At 31.5% G+C, this 20,926-nt stretch overlaps 4 protein-coding genes across 6 annotated transcripts; 3 read left to right on the forward strand and 1 right to left on the reverse strand.

Annotated features, from left to right (window-relative positions):
• Positions 1-2,315: 2,315 nt before the first annotated feature.
• Positions 2,316-5,655, forward strand: LOC145069223 (uncharacterized). The gene is made up of 10 exons (XM_079016173.1): positions 2,316-2,516; positions 3,029-3,124; positions 3,206-3,432; positions 3,519-3,636; positions 3,738-3,824; positions 3,913-4,039; positions 4,129-4,691; positions 4,801-4,943; positions 5,107-5,196; positions 5,289-5,655. The coding sequence occupies exons 2-10, from the start codon at positions 3,104-3,106 to the stop codon at positions 5,389-5,391; spliced, it is 1,479 nt and encodes a 492-aa protein (XP_078872299.1). The 5' UTR covers positions 2,316-2,516; positions 3,029-3,103; the 3' UTR covers positions 5,392-5,655.
• A 1,294-nt stretch (positions 5,656-6,949) lies between these two features.
• Positions 6,950-12,178, forward strand: LOC145069872 (T-complex protein 1 subunit alpha-like). Its single transcript, XM_079016817.1, has 17 exons — positions 6,950-7,199; positions 7,273-7,337; positions 7,913-8,002; positions 8,069-8,155; positions 8,242-8,301; positions 8,455-8,505; positions 8,869-8,964; positions 9,064-9,129; positions 9,223-9,440; positions 9,529-9,625; positions 10,473-10,559; positions 10,644-10,778; positions 10,866-10,970; positions 11,043-11,171; positions 11,244-11,347; positions 11,723-11,813; positions 11,898-12,178. Exons 1-17 carry the CDS (start codon positions 7,127-7,129, stop codon positions 11,982-11,984), a joined length of 1,641 nt encoding a protein of 546 aa, XP_078872943.1. The 5' UTR covers positions 6,950-7,126; the 3' UTR covers positions 11,985-12,178.
• A 2,749-nt stretch (positions 12,179-14,927) lies between these two features.
• On the forward strand, positions 14,928-17,934 carry LOC145071125 (anthranilate synthase beta subunit 2, chloroplastic-like). 3 transcript variants are annotated; one of them, XM_079018036.1, is made up of 10 exons: positions 14,930-15,084; positions 15,310-15,478; positions 15,567-15,610; positions 16,032-16,343; positions 16,449-16,519; positions 16,595-16,632; positions 16,725-16,835; positions 17,201-17,300; positions 17,394-17,529; positions 17,618-17,934. In XM_079018036.1, exons 4-10 carry the CDS (start codon positions 16,053-16,055, stop codon positions 17,732-17,734), a joined length of 864 nt encoding a protein of 287 aa, XP_078874162.1. In that variant the 5' UTR covers positions 14,930-15,084; positions 15,310-15,478; positions 15,567-15,610; positions 16,032-16,052; the 3' UTR covers positions 17,735-17,934. The 3 variants fall into 3 exon arrangements, with proteins under 3 accessions (XP_078874160.1, XP_078874162.1, XP_078874161.1); XM_079018035.1 differs by lacking the exon at positions 15,567-15,610; XM_079018034.1 differs by lacking the exons at positions 15,310-15,478; positions 15,567-15,610 and having other exon boundaries at positions 14,928-15,084.
• A 347-nt stretch (positions 17,935-18,281) lies between these two features.
• On the reverse strand, positions 18,282-19,492 carry EMB3119 (Ribose 5-phosphate isomerase, type A protein). The gene has a single exon (XM_079018037.1). The coding sequence runs from the start codon at positions 19,353-19,355 to the stop codon at positions 18,492-18,494; it is 864 nt and encodes a 287-aa protein (XP_078874163.1). The 5' UTR covers positions 19,356-19,492; the 3' UTR covers positions 18,282-18,491.
• Positions 19,493-20,926: the final 1,434 nt, after the last annotated feature.

Below are 20,926 nucleotides of genomic sequence, written 5' to 3' on the forward strand. Positions count from 1 at the left end.
AGTCAATCTAGTTAATCAAATTATGAAATTCGTATATGTTTTATGATTTGATGTTAGTAACACATACTTACTTGGTTGTAATTAGATCAAAATTAGTGCAATCAAAGATTAAATGTTTATATTCCCAAGCTTAAGAGGAATGTTAAACATTGTTGGTAATTAGTGCAAGAACTTAATGTCATTTAATGATTTGATGCAAGAGCTTATTTGAATTGAATCAATTAAATGAAGTTTTATTTGAAGAGCTTGTTTTGAATAAAATACTTTTGCCAATTTGGATATTAGAGTTTATTAATATCCAACTTACCAACCTAGATTGAACATGAGTTATAATCATATTACATCTTTCAACATAATACATGTATAAGAGTCAGAATCAGAAATTTACTTCTTTTACTGCATTTGTTATCAATCTTTCTTATTTATGAAGTTTAATTCAAGTTCAAACACAATCCCCCATTTTAATATTATTTGTATTATGTGTGAAAATATGGCAAGATAAGAAGTCCTGTATTCCTGTAGACCGACCCTGCTTACTCTATACTATCTTTAGTATTAGAAATAGCAGTGATTTGAGCTTTATTAATATTATTTTATCCCATCATTTGTTTGTTTGACAGCCAAACAACAACAATGCAATTTCAGCTCATTATTCAAATTACTCTTAGTAGCGCCCTTTCATGTTATACATGTAAAAAAAGGACATTTGGATTGAATGTGACAACCGATAAGAATAAATATTATAACATCTGTTTAATTTGTGGAGTATTCATGAATTTGAGATCATGACATCACACTTTGAAAAATCCACCATGTTTAACATCCTATCTTACTTTTTAAAATACTCAATTTACCTTCTTCAGTCTATGATTGAACAAATGCATGTATAAGTCACTTTGTATAATTTTTTTGAAAATACTTTACTCAAAAAAATGTGAGTACGATGTTATCACAAACAATGAACAAAAGTTGTTGCTATAATGCTATTTCTTAAATTTGTTACCTTTTTCTCGTGAATGAACTTATAAAACCTATGCAAATTTTGCAGACAAAATCTCATTGAAGTTGTACAAGCATGTATAAAAAATGAAGATTTAAAACAACAAAATGATAACTGACAATCTTTGTCTTGAAGTATACGTTTGTTGGGTTTAAAACCCAACGATACGAGAATTGAAATATTAAAATGGATGTACATGGAAGTTTGTATATAGATCGTGTACTTGGCAAAGAAATAAATATCTAAAGATTAAATATGTTTTAGTTTATATAAGAGTATTATTTTTTTAATTTATACATTCAGACAAAGGAATCAAAACTTTGCCTGATATAAGAATTTATGCAACTCAATTTGTTTTACATAAATGTTTTCTTTAAAACTTTTGAAATTTTATTTGTAGTCTCCAAATTATTATGGTGGATACTGACATGTTAAGCAATTTCAATCATTCTCTGTGGCGAATAAACAAGAATGTAGCTTGTTGAAAAGTATGTTATATTACTAATTTGTTTATGATATATTTCTTGTTTGCCTTTGAAAAATTCATGGCTTTTTAACCAATCTTACTAGACCATCGATTTGTTATGTATCTGTACCTGTTTGTAAATACTAAAATATAAAAAATCATGTCATATTTAAAGTATATATCACATAACAACATAAGCAAGCATATTATCAATGTTATAATGTTCATACCTATCTATGATTACAATAATCATGAGGAAAAAAAATGAAATCCAACTTTCATTTAATTGTTGATTATAGGAATATACTTCTATTTTCTATTTCTTACTCATGCTTTTATATTGAAAATCCACATTTTAAAGCAAAAAATCGTTATTTTTGGGTTATTAGAACATTATCCTTAGTTAACTATAAATAAAAATACCTAAATTACCTTTTATGGGTCGTGCTTAGCACGGCCTCTAATTTTCTAGTATATATATAATTTTAGTGCTTTTGTTTTCATGTGGTGTTGTATAATCTAACATCATGGAAAAACATGAAAACATATAATAAATTTATTGTTAGTCGTCATCAGTATAACTTGCCAAAACATATATGTTTAGCATAGATATAAATCATCACATATTTCTCCCTCTTAACTTTGCATAGTATGACTTGGCAAGTTGGCAATAGATTTATATCGTTGGTCATTATCAACATGCAAAAAACATGTAATAGAAAAAAGTTAACTTTGCATAGTATAAGTTGAAAATCGAATTAAACTGATCTTGAGGGGTATGTTTTGTAAGAAGTGAAAAACTTCAAGGTTTTCCCTGCGCGGATATACAACTCCAAACCGGGTGATGAAGGGAAGAATTAAAAGAGGGCTTGAGGCCGTAATCGATCATCAGAGTTAAATCGAGATTTGTGTTGGAACACCACCGAATTGTAACCGTCATCCGATCGGTGTGCTTTCGTTTTCGTTTTGGGCGTTTCTTTTGATCGATCAAGTATCAAGAACTGAGCAGATTGATTCAGAAGTCTCGAAATTGCGATTATTAGGGTTCTGGTGAGTTCCCCTTTCAATTGAACTCTTTCGTTCTGTTTTTTTCGCAATTTTTTCTGATCTTATGCAGAAATTTCTTTAATTTGTTGTAGATTTTGTAATTTTATTGATCTGGTGAGTTAACAATTGGGGATTGAACATCTTGCAACATGAAAATTCGCGAGAAAGTTCGAAATTTGTGCTTCAATAACCCAATCCTCTTCTGTTCTTAATACGTTTTATGTCTCACCTCCTTCAATTTCTGGCATTTTCAGTCCGATTGTGATATTGGTTCCATGTGGTAACTGTTAATTTGGTTCTTCGACCGATTCTAACACCAAAACCCTAATTTGGTTAAAATGTCCACCCCTTGAATTTGGTTTTCTTCCGTGCTCAATTTTTTCAATCAATGTTAACCATAACTCGATTCTTTGCCTGAAAACACGCTATATATTACTTCTACCTGTGTTTCTTAAAACATTCTTTTTGTGATGACATTAATCATTTAATCTTGTATGCTTTGTATTTTGATTCAGTTTGGCCTTAAACGCTTCTCCCTCTAGTAAAGCATTGGCTCGAAGAACTTTGAAGATTGAAGATATAGAAGTATAATGGGAGGATATGATTTAGATGTGAGCTACTTTCGACTTCATCTCCATTTTCTTTTTGATACTTTCAATTTTACTTAATTGCATATGGTTACATTCATGTAGGAATATGAAGATTACGAAGATGAAGGTGAATACCAGGAAGATAATGTTGGTGAATATGAAGAAGAAGAAGAAGAAGAGGAAGAGGATCGATTACCTACACAGGAAGAGATGGAATACCTTGAATTAAGAGCAAAATTAAAGGAATCTATAAGAAAGAAGATGAAAAAAGATTCAGGTTCTGGCCTTGCCAATTTTCGGGAGAAAAAGAATAAAATGCCATATGACAAGTGAGTACAATTCTTTTAAACTTTTTTGAACTGTAAATTTCCAATATAACATACTTATCGACATGTAATTGTTTCACATATTGCAGCTTTGGATCCTTTTTTGGTCCTTCACAACCAGTAATTGCTCAAAGGGTAATTCAAGAAAGCAAGTCATTGTTGGAGAATCCACATTTGGCAGAAAGGGTTCCAAAAGCTAAGAATATCGTATGTATTTTCCTTTTCCTTTATCTAACATTTAATTTCTTCTACACACAACAAAATTTTACTTTAATCAAGTTATTTCTCTTTTCCTTTTTCCTTAATAGCTTCCACAACAAAACAAGGGTAGTTCTTCAGCTCCAACAGGATCCAAGCCTAGACCCAATGAGCCTCCACGAAAAGTAGACACATGGGTAAGATTCAATTTCATGATCTAACCAATAATATTCATTGTAAATTTGTAATCCACATATTCTCACATTTCCCATTTTACCCTTTTAGGCTAAACCCAAAGCAAAAATCCAAATGCTTAAAAACACTAGAGATTACTCATTTCTATTATCAGATGATGCTGAGCTTCCAATTCCACCAAAAAACCCTCCAAAACCCTCTTCTGCTCCAAAACATGGTATTTTTTTTTCCAATTATTTAACTTTTCAAAACTTTTTATCTTTTTAAATGTTTATAATGAGTTAATGAGTTCTTGATATGTTAAAGATGCACATGTGTCACCAAGACCACCGGTCAACAACGGGGGTAGAAAAGTCATAAATGGCCGTGAAGAGAGGAGACCGGGCCCCACATCTAACCAAACCCGAGTGAGACCACCACCACCCGGTCAACAACAAAGTCAAAGGCCTAGTGGATCAAGTAAAATGACATCTTCGTCCCTAGATTCTAGAAAACAACTCGGGAGTGGTCCCGGGCGGCCTTCAGGACAAAAACCCGCGATGCCTTCCAAGATGCCGCCTGTTGCCGCCAAGCAAAAGGTGATTCCGCCACCTGTTTCTAGAAGCATACCCACCGGACACAATCACAGACCTCAAACATCAAACTCAAGACCACTGCCACCTGTCACCCAAAAGAAACCATTGGATCAAAAAAGAGGATTACAATTACAATCACAATCACAATCTCAACAAAGGAGGGATGATAGAGGGTATGAAAATAGAAGAGTTGATGATAGAGATAGAGATAGAGATAGAGATAGAGGGGGATTAGGATTACAATCCAGTAAAGGAAATGTTGTTAGAAAGCCGATTTTGTCTTCTAAGCCTCAGGTATGTGGATATTCTGTGTGTGTGTGTGTTTATATATTTATTTTAATTTTATGTTTGAAGATAGTGAAATGTTTTTTTTAAATTGGGATGATTGTGGAATTATTGATAGATGAAGCAACAACAACAGGCGAGGCTTTCGACTAGTGGACAACAAAGAGAACGGGTGCAGAAAAGACCGTCTCGCCCTTTTGAGGATGATGATGATGATGATGATACTGCGAAAGCCTTCAGTATGATGAGAAGCATGCTCAAGTAAGAATTGAATTCCATTTTGTTTTTTTGTTTTTTTTTTCATAAGAAGGGTATTTTGGTCATTTAGTCTTTTTTCTTCATTCCAATGGAATCAGTCATTCCATTCCGATTCCGTTAAACAAACACCAAACCCTAATGATGCGATGATTGTATTTGTTTGTAGATATAATCCCAAAAATTACCATGGTGATGATGATGATGATAGCGACATGGAGGCTGGTTTTGATGACATCATGCGCGAGGAGAAACGGAGGTTAGTATAGTATGCCTCTTTGACACTTTTAAGTTTTAACCCCTATACTTCTACTTATTTACAAAATAACCCCTTTGACTTTTGTGATTTAGTGCTTGGATTGCTAAGAAGGAAGACGAAGAAGAGCTTAAGAAAATAGAAGAAGAAGAAAGGCGGGAACGAATGAGAAAGAAAAGAAAGCAAAGTCAACGATAAGAATGTGTTAGTTTGTGTGTGTGTGTGTGTTAGAGATGTGGGTCCCAGTTGTGAGTTGTTGTGACAACCATGATTTTGGCATATTTTTGCCAAAAAGTTTTTCTTAAAGTTAGTTAAGATGATGATGTTATGGGTTAGAGAAGGTTCATACAATTGTGATGCTCGTGATGTTTATTGGGGTTTTTTTATTACATTTTCACAATGGTAATTTCTTTTTTTTTTGGAAGAAAGTTATAATATATTTCTTTGGATTTTGAATCTTTATGTGAATGAGTTTCTAAAATACCTGGTATCCGAGTAGCATCTACAATACAAAAATGAAGAAAGTATGTATATATTTTTAATATTTATTTTAATAATCAAAAATAATATGTTGATGTGTTAATCTGTTTAACTTTGATAAATTAAATAAATTGTTAATGTTAAAAGTGACAATTATATAAAATCTTCATTCCAAGACAACTTTTTTTTTTCACAAGCTTTTGGCAATGACCTCTTCGGTATTTTAAAAAATTCACCAATAAATCTTCCATACGTAAAAGAAATACATGCTTTCAACTAACAATCCAATAATGAGTAAATAACACACACCGCTAATTTACTACAATTATAAGTCATAAAAACAGTTACTTCTATCTAAAAGATAATAGTGAAAATTTGAGAATATTGAAAGTAAATCAAGTTAAGAATTGAAGTTTAAGAAATTATAATGAACATATTAAACAAAACGACGTATTATGGTGGATTATGGTATCTAAGCTTATATACCCTTAAGAGTATATATATATATATATATATATATATATATATATATATATATATATATATATATATATATACACACACACACTAGATGTGAGACCCATGTATTGCATGAGTTTACTTAAAAAAAATTAAATATGAAATTTTTACAATTTGAGAAGTTTGAATTTATAAGAAAAAATTTAAATTATTAAAATTAATAAGGTTTAATACATTGAATACATTACATATATAAATCATTTCTAATAAATACCTTACATATATATTACCTTATATATTAAATGTGGAATTTTAATTTAATAAAATGAAAAATACAAAAAAATGACAAGTGAAAAATAAAAAATTCAAAATTTTTAGAAAATGTCATACATCCAAATAAAAAAAAAAGAAGACATGCGACAAAAATACGTTCATTTATTAAGGAGGATATATATATATATATATATATATATATATATATATATATCTATATATATATATATATATATATATATATATATATATATATATATATATATATATATATATATATATATATATATATATATATATATATATATATATATATGAAGAGATTACATACTTATTTTTCATAACCATCACTTATCACTTTTAGATGATAATAAATATAATATAAAATTATTAATTTTATTAAATATAACAAATGCACAAAATCATAATAAAAAAAAAAGAAAAAAGATTATTCAAATATGAAAGAAGAGAATGTTCCACTTTGATTTCCGGGTCGGATTGTAAATGGCCCGGTCTGGTATTGGAGTTAAATAAGCCGAGACTCCCGCTTAACCGAGGGAGTGAGAGTACCTGCTACTTCAGTCGAGCAAATTCTGGTAGGGTTTACAGAATTCCAGATATCCAAACACTTTGCATCATCGTGTTAACGTGTTAGGGTTCTTCGAAAAATCACACTAGAAAAAGCTCAATATAGATCCAGCAACAATCAGGATCTTGTTCGATGTCGCTTGGTTCACAAACGCCTGATATTCTCGGGGATCGTCAATACGGTCAAGATGTTCGCACCCAAAACAGTAAGTAAAACCCTAATACTATAGAAATGTAGAACAACAATGGTATCCTTATGATTATTTTTTTTGGGTGCAGTTACAGCTTGTCAATCTGTTTCAAATATAGTGAAGACTTCACTAGGTCCCGTTGGACTTGACAAGGTATTTTTAATGCTTATCAATCTCTAATTTTATGATGTTTTTCGTCTGATTTTTATAGGTTTAGGATTTTTATCGATTTACGCAAACATTTTCTTGTATTTTCGGACTCTGTATTAAAGTTTGATAACATGCTGTCATTTTTTTCTCTAACTAAGATAAACAACAATGTAACTTTGTCATTAATGGAAGTAGATTGTTTCTTAATGGATGTTATAAGTACATAAGAGAGAACCGCTTGTCACATTAAGTCTACCATGGCAAAATTTCTTTTGTAACACCATTATCAACCTCATATCAACATGTTCAAGTTGTAATTCAACTTACAATGATTATGAAGCTTTTGAATACTAGTTACTTGACATGTAGAGACCAATGATTGAGCCCCAAAATGAGAATGTTGAAGAATGGAACAAACAAATTTGTTCTTAGGATGCAAAAAAAAATCTCTACATTAGAAGTCATGAAGGATAATAAATACTCTTATGTTATTCATGTTTTACATTTTCAATGCTATGTTTTTGTGAAAGTCAATCCTATAATAGCTGCTGAATAACAAGTTTGCATATCATTTACAGATGTTGGTTGATGATATTGGTGATGTAACCCTCACAAATGATGGTGCCACAATTCTCAAAATGTTGGATGTTGAACATCCAGCTGCCAAGGTAGAATCTTGATAATTTCTTTTTTACTTTATTTAGATATTAAACTTATTATTCTGTATTATTTAGGTACTTGTTGAATTGGCTGAGCTTCAAGATAGAGAGGTAGGAGATGGAACTACTTCTGTTGTCATCATAGCAGCTGAGTTACTTAAGGTATTATTATTATTATTTCCTACCACATATGCATCTTTTCAGATAATTTTTTACAAATAATATATTTTTTTTGAATGGTTATGCAGAGAGCAAATGATCTTGTCAAAAATAAGATTCACCCAACATCTATAATTAGTGGATACCGAGTGAGTGCTCTCATTTCTTTCAATCTTTCTCCAAATAATTGGTGAATATGTCATATGTGGTTACGGTTTAATTGTTTAATGTTTCAGTTTTTCTTTTATAATCTTTATACTCATAAATAGTTAAATACCATTTTTTTTTTATATATTTGGCAGCTTGCAATGAAAAAAGCATGCGAATATGTTGATGAAAAGCTTGCAGTCAAGGTAACAACTGATGATCATTAAACAGTAATTTAAGAGTAAATTACACAAATCGTCCCTAATCGATGTAAAATATCTGTTATCTATTACCAAATAAACAAAAAAGTTATAAAATATCACATAACGGGAATAAAGTATAACATAAAGGGTATAATAGTCATTTTACACCGATTAAGGATGATGGATGCAATAAAAAATGAAAATACAGGGACAAAAAAGGTTAAAAAAAAGGTAGGAAAGGAAAGGGATCCAATCTGTAATTTGACATACAACAGGGATGATTTCTGTAATTTACTCTGATTTTATAATATAGATAACAAATTCCATTAATCTTATTCTTTATTTTTATTTTTTATTTTTTTATAGGTTGAGAAGCTTGGAAAAGATTCTCTTATAAACTGTGCAAAAACAAGCATGTCCTCAAAATTGTTATCCAGTGACAGTGACTTCTTTGCCAATTTGGTATTGTTGTATTTCACACTACTAAAAACTATAAAAAATATTGATTTTTTTTTAAAAATATTTTCAACCCCAAATAAATAAACATAAATTTTTGTATAGGTTGTTGAAGCAGTACAATCCGTTAAAATGACAAATTCCTCTGGTAAAATTCGGTACCCAATCAAGGTTAGTCATTAAATTAACAAACCAAACATAATTTTTATTTAAAAAATTTCTATTAAATAAACAAATAGCATATTATTATTTATTACTATTTAGGGAATAAATATCCTTAAAGCACATGGTAAAAGTGCAAAAGAAAGCTACTTATTAAAAGGGTATGCACTTAACACTGGGCGTGCATCTCAAGGAATGCCAATGAAAGTTTCTCATGCAAAAATCGCGTGTCTTGATTTTAATCTTCAAAAAACAAAAATGCAATTAGGAGTTCAAGTTTTAGTCACGGACCCACGTGAGCTGGAGAAGATTCGTCTCAGGTTTTATTAGCAGATTTTAAGGTTTCTTTTTTTTTTTTTTGTAAAGATTTTGTACCACATGTTTAAAGCTGAATGTTTTTGTATATAGAGAAGCTGATGTGACAAAAGAACGTATTCAGAAGCTTCTGAAAGCTGGAGCTAATGTTGTCTTGACAACAAAGGGGATTGATGACATGGCACTCAAGGTAATAGTAAATGTAGTTTACTTTTTACTTTTTCCCAATTATAGCAATATACTTGCATTTATATTTTCAACATATATTAATAAATAAAGTACAATACCCATATTGCTATTATGGATAAAAATAGGGCTAATCTGATAAAAGGCCTTATATTTTGTGTTTTTTTCCGGATTAAACCTCAAATTTATTTTTTGCCTGAAAAAGACCTTGTATTTATTTTTTTCCTAAAAAAGCCCTCAACTTTGTATTTTTTTCTGAAAAACCCTTCAACCTACCAAATGTTTCCAAATAAACCCTCAACTTTTTCTTGAAAAAACCCTCACATTTTCCAATTTTTTTTGGCAAAAAATTACTAAAAGGGTCAAATCAGGAAAACTGAAAAAATACAAAGTTTTTTCAGGCAAAAAATAAATTTGAGGTTTAATCCGGATAAAACACAAAATATAAGGTCCGTTTTAGTCGTTTTTCTCCAATTTTTTTTGTAAAATGTGAGGGCTTTTTCGAGAAAAACTAAAAAAGTTGAGGGTTTATTTGGAAGTATTTAGAAGGTTGATCGTTTTTTTTTTTCAGATAAAAACACAAAGTTGAGGGCTTTTTCGGAAAAAATAAAAAAAATTCAAGGTCCTTTTCTGGCAAAAAATAAAGTTGAGGTTTAATTCGGAAAAAACACAAAATATGAGGCGTTTTATGAAATCAACCTTAAAAAATAAAGTACATTGCTATTATTGGTAAAAAAATGTATGTACATTGCTATTATCCTGAATTTTCCCTTTTAGTAATCTCTTATTCCATTCTTTATATAATTAAAAAGTATTTATTTTATTCTCTCTCTTTTAAAAAAAAAATTCAGTATTTTGTGGAGGCTGGTGCAATTGCTGTAAGACGTGTGAGGAAGGAGGATTTACGCCACGTGGCAAAGGCAACCGGTGCAACTGTGGTATGATTTTTAACTTATATATATATATATATATATATATATATATAATTTTAAAATGATATTTTAATTAATTTTTTTTATCAGGTTTCAACATTTGCTGACATGGAAGGAGAGGAAACATATGACTCATCGTTTCTTGGACAAGCAGATGAAGTGGTGGAAGAACACATTGCAGATGATGACGTCATCATGATAAAAGGAACCAAAACAACAAGTGCAGTATGTATTATATATTTATATTTCTAATCCAAATTTTAAATTATTAAACTGATACATAATTAATAACATTTTTTTTTTCTTTAACAGGTTACTTTGATACTAAGAGGTGCTAATGACTTCATGCTTGATGAAATGGATAGAGCTTTACATGATGCTTTATGTATTGTCAAAAGAACCCTAGAATCTAACACAGTAAGTAAATCTTAACCTTTTTTATTTTATTTTATAAATTTAATATAAATGTTTGACTTAATAGAATTATAGGTTGTTGCAGGAGGAGGTGCAGTTGAAGCTGCTTTATCTGTGTTTTTGGAGTATTTTGCTACAACTTTAGGATCTCGAGAACAATTAGCAATTGCAGAATTTGCTGAAGCTTTATTGATTATTCCAAAGGTTTTGTGTTTCTTTTTTAGAATTATTTTTAATCTTTAATATAAATATAATATTTTTTATTTTATTGCACAGATTCTTGCTGTGAATGCTGCAAAGGATGCAACTGATTTAGTAGCCCAACTGCGCGCGTGTCATAATACTGCACAAACTAATGCAGATAGGAAGCATCTATCAAAGTAATTAATAATTTAATATATATTGTTTCTTTTGTCTCATAAATGAATATTTTTATTTTTTTTTTGTTAAAAAGTAAAACTCTTCTACTTAAGGAATTGTAGTTTTTTTTTTTTTCTTTCCAAAATGAGTTCTTGATTGGATTTATCCTTTTTAAGAACTGCTAATAGAATGTCTCTTCATTTTATGCTAGAGTGAATTGCATTTCTGGTTTGAAAAAGTTTTCTTTTTCAATTTTAGTCCTCATTTGAGATTTTTGTAACGTTTTTGGTCCCTCTTCCAAGTAATATACATACCTAGGGACCAAAAATAGTCATTTCACTTTGACTAAGTAATGTTTTTTATTTTTAATGAATTTTGATTTTATTTTATTGTAGCATGGGATTGGATCTAATAAAGGGAACCACTCGTAATAACATGGAAGCTGGTGTGATTGAACCTGCAATGAGCAAAATCAAGATACTTCAGGTAAATCTTTTATAGAAAAATGTTATTTGTTTAAGTAAATATTAATAAAAAAACATAAAATTCTTTTATTTATTTTTGTGTCAGTTTGCAACTGAAGCAGCTATAACAATACTTCGAATTGATGACATGATCAGACTTGCAAAGGACGAGAGTGAAGATGGTCAAAATTAAATCATTTTTTTTTTGTGTGTATTAAAAATAAGTCAAAATTTTGGTTAGATGTTCGAATCATCAATATCAACATTGTTGTTGGTGGAAATTGGAAAGAATAGCTTTTGTGAATTGCACAACTTTTAACAAGTGTTTCATGAATATTTTTGTTTGGTGTTAAATGCAAAGTGATGGCGTTTTGAACTTTCGCATCAGTTGATTGCATAGTTTCCCTTGCTTAATCCCATCAACAGTACCAATTAAGAGGGAGGCGTGGGGTCAGTAATTACCACATACGGATGTTATTGCACACGCATGGAATCTCCAAATATAGTTGAAAAATGGATTCTAATAAAACCAAACAAAAGTACCAAAACCTATTACCACATTTCTATAATATCTAATAAAAAACTCAAGAGATATATAGGTGTTGATGATTCTAGTGTTGAGACTCTTTTCATATACAAATCATGTGGTGTAGTCTGGTGATTGCGTATTTGTATAAGACGAGTTTGATACTGTTAGATGGCTGTGATTAACCTTGAAACCTAAAAAAAATTTCGGGCTAGAAATGCAGCAGAAAAAGAAATACTATTAGAAGTGACAATTTAACACATAATAACAACAAATGACTTCCTACCAACTTACAACATCTATCGCCCCGATCATCATTCATTGAATTTATTTGTAGATTTTTTTTTAAAATTTATATATATATATATATATATATATATATATATATATATATATATATATATATATATATATATATATATATATATATATATATTGTTTTCTCACATCATATTTCCATTAACTTTATCAAACAAAATGCTATCAACTTAAACATTTTCTAATCATTGACCACTTTAATTTTTATCTTTAAATTAACTAATTTACCTTTACATTTGTGAAATGTTTTATAAAGCGTACTTATCTAACTTATTTTTAAGCGTATATAATATTTATGAAATTTAAAAAAATTAAATACTTAACAATAACATTAAAAAAAATCGATAGTACTATTAAATATAGAGTCCATATTTCGTTTTTATCTCATCACATAACATCATGTATATGACGATAAAAATAAAAATTGACATAAATATCGTATGACCATTACAAGTTTAATATTTAACTTTGAAGATTAAGACATGAAACTCCAAAAAAAATATTTAATTGGATCAAATATGAAACTAAAAAAAAGAATAAAAATAGTTGATGTTATCGAACTAAGGTCCAACTAAGGTCCCGTTTGATAGTTTTTGTCTGAGAAAGTGATGTCCGGTAAAGTGCTGTCTGGGAAAGTTTTCTGATTGGGAAAGAAACCATGTTGTTTGATTGTACATCTGATTGACTGTGCTGAATGATGAAAAAAACTAATAATTCAATAAAAAATAATTTTAAAAAAAGTTATTTAAAAATAATAATAATCCAATAAAGAAAGAAAGAGACGGGGTTTGGTGTATAATTGTCTTTCCAGCCCATTCAGTCAGAAAGATATGATTTTGGGGCTTTCTGGGAAAGACATATCTTACCGGGAAAGACTCTTTCTTTTGTGCAAATTAAACAGTCTTTCCGGTCCATTCAGTCAGAAAGATCTGTTTGGACCTGAAAAGATGCGTATCAAACGGGGCCTAAAACCAAACTCGTTGTAATGGTAAATAAATATTTTTAAGGTGGATTATAAATATTTGACATCTCAAATAATGGCGCTCATAGTCAATTTGGACTAAGTTGGTTAGTTTGAGTAATAAGTTTGCAATTGAGTTTTTCAGTTCCCAACTATCAACACAAATTGTCTTGTGAATTTGACACAGAGATGAGCAACAATACCGATTTTTTTTTTAAAACTTGAATCAACACTGTTTATGTTAATATGTGACGATACTCAGTAATGTTAGTTTAGTTTGGTACTGATTCCGTGTAATGCTCATCCATAAGTTGACATAGAGAAATTTTTTCATACATATCCTCATACTATCTTAAAATAGTGACATGTGTCATACAAAATGTATTAAAATATTATTATTTTCATTACATATGACATATATGTCACCATTTAAGATTTTCATTACATATGACACATGTCACCATTCAAGGTGAGTAGGAAGATATGTAGTTAGAAAATGTAGAAAAATATTTAGGGGCTGTTTGCATTTTTTAAGCAAAAATTAATGAAATCTACGAACCACCTCTGCAACTCTCTGCAACAAATGAAATGGACCAAACGGCTGCGAACTGTAATAAGAAGCGTGTTTGTTTTTTAATATCTGCATGTTGCTGTAGATATTAAAAAAATAAAATAAACTGATTTCATATAATGAAAATATTTTTTTAATACTGAAAATTTAATAATGTATGACATTTCAGCTAGAATTTATGATATTTTAGTAAAAATTGATGGTATTTCAACAAGAAGTTATCATTATTCAACATAAAAAAAGAAAAAAAAATCATTTAGCAAGAATAAAAAAAAAACAAGATTTCAACAAGATATAATCCAAATTCATCAAGAAAAAAAACGAGGTTAAAAGAGGCAATATAAGTGCTGCCCCAAACGGAACATGTGCAAAAATTTATTTTACTTCGAAGATTTCTAAAAAACAAATAGCTGCGAGATGAAAAATGCTGCGCGTGTGCTGCGCCGCGCAACAATAAAAGGTCTAAAGATGACTTTTTTTCCAAAAAAAAAAAAATACCTTAATTTCTCTTTGACGTACATATATAACTGCTTGTAAATTGCTTTTAACTTTCGAAAACCATTATTTTCATTATCCTTATCAAATTAATTTTCAAATATAATACAACATTTTTGAATTCCTAACAAATTGAACTACCCTCACATTCAATGCTACCTTGCTTCCCCTTTTATTTGTGTCTAAATCTAAAACCACCTTTTGTTGATTACCTTATATTGGATTTCATACTACCACACCATACAGTCAAAATATGAAGTAGTAAGAGAAATAAGGGGCATTATGTAAAACTTTCCTAATTTTGGGTCACTTTCGGTTATTAGATATATAAACCTCCACAATAACCTTCCCGACAAAATCACTACCATTTCGATTCGAGCAAGCAGCTTGGACTTTGGAGGCAGCGGCCATTGCAACACGAGGTTTACTCTTTCCCTCTTTCTCTTTCTCTCCTCTCTCTAGCACTTGCATTTCTCATCTTTCTCTATTTAGCTTAATGCTCTGTTGACACAAAATAAGTAACACAAACTCGCCAATACTTACCCTAATTAACTCTATCCTTCTCTGTGGCATCCTAATTTCGTCTTGTTTTTTGATCGATTTGTTTATGTATTTTTTTCTTCAAATCTTTGATTACATGTATGCAGCCCGACCCAATACACCCAGGGCAGCAAAATAACCAACCGACTTCTAGAAAATCACATTGTCAAGATCGAGAAGCAGAGCCTTTAATTGACTGATGAAGATGATTAAGTTTTCATCATTCTCATTATAATTTATATACTTCTCCCTTAAACCTAGTTGCTAATGCACCAGGTGAATTTCTTTACTTTTCATTCTAATATGAGATTTCTCTACTCCGATTACTGATAACCTTCCTATTATTGTGATTTCTGAAACATAGTCACCGAAGAATTTTGTTGTTGTCGATTTTTAAATTGGTTTAGGGTGAGTTCGATTTCTAAGCTTCCTTATTTCCGTCTTCTTTTCTTTGTTCACTACTTGTCATTCTAATTTCTCTAAGTTCTGATTTGAGTTCGTTGTTATCTGATTTCTGAATCACAAGTCACTAAAAATCAAAAGAAGTTTGAAGTTTTTGATTTCTAAATTGATGTTGAGTCAGTTTAATTTCCGAATTCTCATATCTCCTATTCTGTCTTATGTTTTCTTTTCTCTTATTCTCTAATTCTCATTCCAATTTACAAGGTCTGACTTATATAAGCTTCTTGTATTTCTGACTACCGAATTCTTTTTATTTTAATCTTATTTCTGAATGACAGGTCACCGAAAATCAAAAGAAATTTGTGGTTTTCAAGTTAAATGTTAAAGTTTTCGGTGGTATATCTAATTCAAACTTTTTTTGTTGCAGGATTGTTAGAAGATAAGAAGAATGGTGGCTTTTACATTGCCTCAAAACTCTTCCATTCAATGTCTAAGATCTTCATTGCTCCCTCATAAACCTCAATATCTCAACAAGCCTTCACAGAAGCTACTACTTCCTGTAAATCTAAGTGATGTTAAATTACATGGAATTGGAATCCGATCAAAAGGAGCTAGAATTGTACCAAAAATATGTCATGCCATTTCTGAGAAAGCATCATTAGGAGGTGTCTTGCCCAAAAATAACAAACCTGTAATTGTGATTGACAATTATGACAGCTTCACTTACAATCTTTGTCAGGTTCTCCTCTTTCTCTCATTCTGAATAAAAATCACTCATTTCCCTCAAGTATTCATTCATAGCAAAAAATTATTTGTTATGTTAATGCCTTTTTTTAATTTGTAGTATATTGGAGAACTTGGATGCAACTTTGAAGTTTACAGAAATGATGAACTTACTGTTGATGAACTCAAAAAGTAGTAATTATTCTCATTTAATTTTTTTTTTAAAGTTTACCTTTTTTATTGTTTATGTATTATTTTGTTTTATAGGAAAAATCCTAGAGGAATTCTCATATCTCCTGGACCAGGTAACCTCACAGTTACAGTTTTGTATATTTGTATAAAAATTTATGTTCATAATATTAAATATTATAAATTTCTTTTTTTTTTTTTTTAAAAGGTGCTCCACAAGATTCAGGAATTTCATTACAAACAGTTCTGGAACTTGGACCTGATATACCTTTGTTTGGTGTATGCATGGGATTACAATGCATTGGTGAAGCTTTTGGAGGTTAGTTTTATTTTTTAATTATTTATTTATTTTTTAATTTTTAAGTAATAATATTTCTTGTAATTTTGTATATGTATTAGGAAACTTTAGTGTTAAATCATATCCTTTGCTGTCAAAGATGCATATATGTCATTAGGGTTTGTTTGTCATGATGGAATGGAATCAACAAAAGGAATGGAATGTGTCATTACATTTTGTTATCATGTTTGGTTGGTTTAAAGGAATGGAATGAGTAATTCAAACAAACATGACTTTCTCATTCCGTCGTAATCCTCCATTCCATTCCTTGTTTGATTACAACAAATTCATTATTTACTTTTTTTTTTACTGAAAAAAAAACATTAATTAATTAATAAAATTTACAGGGAAAATCGTGCGATCTCCATACGGTGTAATGCATGGAAAAAGCTCACTTGTTTATCATAACGAAAGCGGGGAAGATAGTTTATTTTCAGGCATATCAAAGTATGTAATTTTTTTTTTATTTAAAAAATAAAAATAAAAATTTAGTTTTTAATTATGATTTTGACATTTATTTATTTATTTTTTTTTCGTTAGCCCATTTATTGTTGGGAGATATCATAGCCTTGTAATTGAGAAAGAGAGCTTTCCTAGTGATGCACTTGAGATCACTGCATGGACAGAGGATGGATTAGTTATGGCTGCACGTCACAAAATATATCGCCATTTACAGGTTTTAATATTATTATTTATTATTTATTATTTATTCATTTCCAAAAATTAAATAATAATAATGGATTAAATTTATATTTATTTATTAGGGAGTACAGTTTCATCCAGAGAGCATTATTACAACCGAAGGCAAGACAATTGTTGGTAACTTTATTAAACTCATAGAGACCAACGAAGAAGAAGCTCAAGCTATTTCTAGAAATTAAATTTGGGAAAATTTAATAACTTTAAGACTTCAGAGCCTTTTTTTTTTTCAAAGTACATGATTTTGACATTTTGGTATTCAAACTAGGAAGATTAAGTTTCAGGGAGTTTTTTTATACATTATTTTGCTTATGTTATAGATTTTATAACTTGTTGGGAAAACATATGTGAAGAGGTGACATTTGAAATTGGGATTTTGGTACTTTTTTTTTTTTTTTTTTTTTATTGTTTTCAGTAATTCACTTTATGTTGCTAGTTTTGACAAGAAACATGATCAATTAAAAGGAATTTGTTTGTCATTATTACATAGTATGATTATAAAATATGGTAAATGGAACAAATAAAAGTGGGACAATAATATCTTGTAGTCTAACAAACATTGCGTAACAAAGAGATATATAATTAATAATTTTCATGTAGTTATTCTTATTGAATGTATTCATATTGATGAATTGCATTAGAAGGGTTACATTCGTTTGAATCTAACAAAACCAATATTAATGTCATATGAATCTATATGCAATCAGCAAATATGATGAAAACTTGATACAAACACAAAATCGAATGGAAATACACATTTGAATCTGTAGTCATGATACATAAGAGATATAAAGAACAAAAAAGATGTGTTAACATCTCAACATGATTTCAAATCAAATCTACTCAAGTTAACACCATTCTTTACTAAAACTATATCATCAAGAATAATTTCATATAAAGTCGACAGCTTTTTCAAGATTTTCAACATACCAATCTCTCTCACTTGCTCTTCACACTAACTCCATCTTTTCCGGCGATGATCACAGCGGTGGTCATATCCAGAAACAACCCATGTTCCACCACCCCTTCAAAAGCCGATATCTCCTTTCCAGCAGCCCATGCATCCTTAATCGGAGTCTTGAAATACAAATCCACAATGTAATTCATGTTATCAGTAACATAAGGCTTTCCATCTCCATCTAATCTCAATTTCGCATCACACCCTTCCGATTTGAACAAATCTTGCAGACGAACCAGATTATACTTCCAACAAAACTGCACCACTTCAACAGGCATTGCTAATCCGCTTCCACCTAAACCAGAAACAAGCTTCGAATCGTCGACAACCACCACGAATTTGTCGGATGCGGCTTCCACCATTTTTTCACGGAGGAGGGCGCCGCCTCGGCCTTTGACTAGATTGAGATCAGGGTCGACTTCATCTGCGCCGTCGATTGCGAGGTCAAGTTTGGGATGATCGTCGAGGATCGATAAGGGGATCCCGAGGGAAGCGGCTTGTTCTTGAGTTCTTTTTGATGTGGGTACGCCGACAATGTCTTTGAGTTCGCCGGATGCGAGGAGTTCACCGATTTTGGATACCACAAAGGCGGCGGTGGAACCGGTGCCGAGTCCGAGAACCATCCCGGAGCTGACGTACTCTACGGCCTTATCCGCGGCGAGTTTTTTGAGATCGTCTTGGGTTAGTGGTTGGACAGGGGATGGGGCGGAGAAGGCTTTGATGGAGAGATATCGAGGGGAATTGAAGGTGACAAGGCGGGTGGAGGTGGCGATTGCGGCATTGTTGTGGTGGCGGAGAAGGGAGGAGGAGAGAGGAGGACGGGAGAGGAGGGAGAGGGAAGCCATGGTTGACGGGAAGGGGTAGGTGGGTGTGGTGTTGGCTCACTCAACAATGGATCTCTGTCTATCCGATGATCGATCAAGTGTTTGTGTTAGGCTGCCATTGATTTGTCGTTTCTACTTTCTAATCAAAACAAAAGCTTGGTTGGGTTTGTTTTGAAAGGATGAGCCTTTTTTGTCCACTTTCTTTCAAGAATGCGTTTTTTAATTTAGCCACAAAGTTTTGTTTTTTCATGATCATATCCCTTTCAAGAATGCAACTTTCAATATAGCAACCAAACTTCCCAAAAATGATTGTATTAGTTTACCAGACATTTAAGCCATAAAATTCAAGCCAATTTAAAACTTTTTTAGACATTCAAAAAACCATTATTTATTACAAAATGTTTTCAAAATAGTTTCTTGTTAGAGTATCCCAGAATCAGATCATAAAAATGTGAGAAAGTGCACAATCACGCATTCGCCTTCCCGCGATCATCTGAAGTACTTGAAACAAAATCAACAACTGTAAGTCCGAAGCTTAGTAAGTTCCCCCAAAATACCAACACCATAGAATCATAATCATATCACAGCATGCATATAGAGTCTACAGATCACTGGATTGCCCTCACCGGGCCTGCAGTCTATCTGGCCCACTCTTAGAACCTTCAGCATGTCTGGTCCGCCCACCTGGGCCTTCAATCTGTCTGGACCGTTCTCCGGGCCTTCGGCCTGACTAATATGCCCCTAGCGTCAGCAGTCTATCTAGTCCGCCCTGGGTCTGTTGGCCTTCAGCACAAAACAGGTCCGCCTCAACCCAACCCCTCATATACAATCAACACATATACATATATAGAACGCTAGCTAGCATATGTAAACACTCAAACCGATCTAACAGATCACTAATCATAGCATCATCATATATACCAGGATACCGACCTAACAGGTCACTAACATAACATCATCCTATATACCATGATACCGACCTAACAGGTCACTAAGCATATCATCATGCAATAAACCTGGATATAAATCAGAACAGGGCCGACATTGGTGCCTTCGACCCTGTTAGTATAGCGAGGACAACTCACCTCACAATGTCGATCGGAACTGAAATATCAAACTCCCGAAACACGGCTCCAAACACCAACACCTACAACCACCAATGATCCAATTCCATAAATACCCAAATTACCAAAATACCCTCAGAAGTCAAACTGGTCAACCCTTAGTCAAAGTCAAAGTCAACAGTCCATGTTGACCCAACTCGTCGAGTGCAGTCTATAGACACGTCAAGTTCCTTCAGAACATAGAAAGTCGCGAATTCCCCAGTCAACTCGGCGAGTTACCGAGTAACTCGTCGAGTCCATGCAACATCCAGAATTATCGGAAAACCCTGACCAACTCGTGGAGTCATCTTACTGACTCGCTGAGTCCATGCAGAAACCAGAAACGAGAAATCTTCATCCGACTCGTCGAGTTGCCCACGGAACTCGTTGAGTCCCTTCAGTCATTTTCTTATTCAGTCGCTTTTAAGCAAAACCAAGGCTCCAAATTGTAGATTTAGCCTCCTTGGGTATAGTTACCACGTAAAGTTG

The sequence above is a fragment of the Lactuca serriola genome, chromosome 8, assembly GCF_051521515.1.
Source record: "Lactuca serriola cultivar US96UC23 chromosome 8, Lser_US96UC23_V15, whole genome shotgun sequence".
NCBI classification, from domain to species: Eukaryota; Viridiplantae; Streptophyta; class Magnoliopsida; order Asterales; family Asteraceae; genus Lactuca; species Lactuca serriola.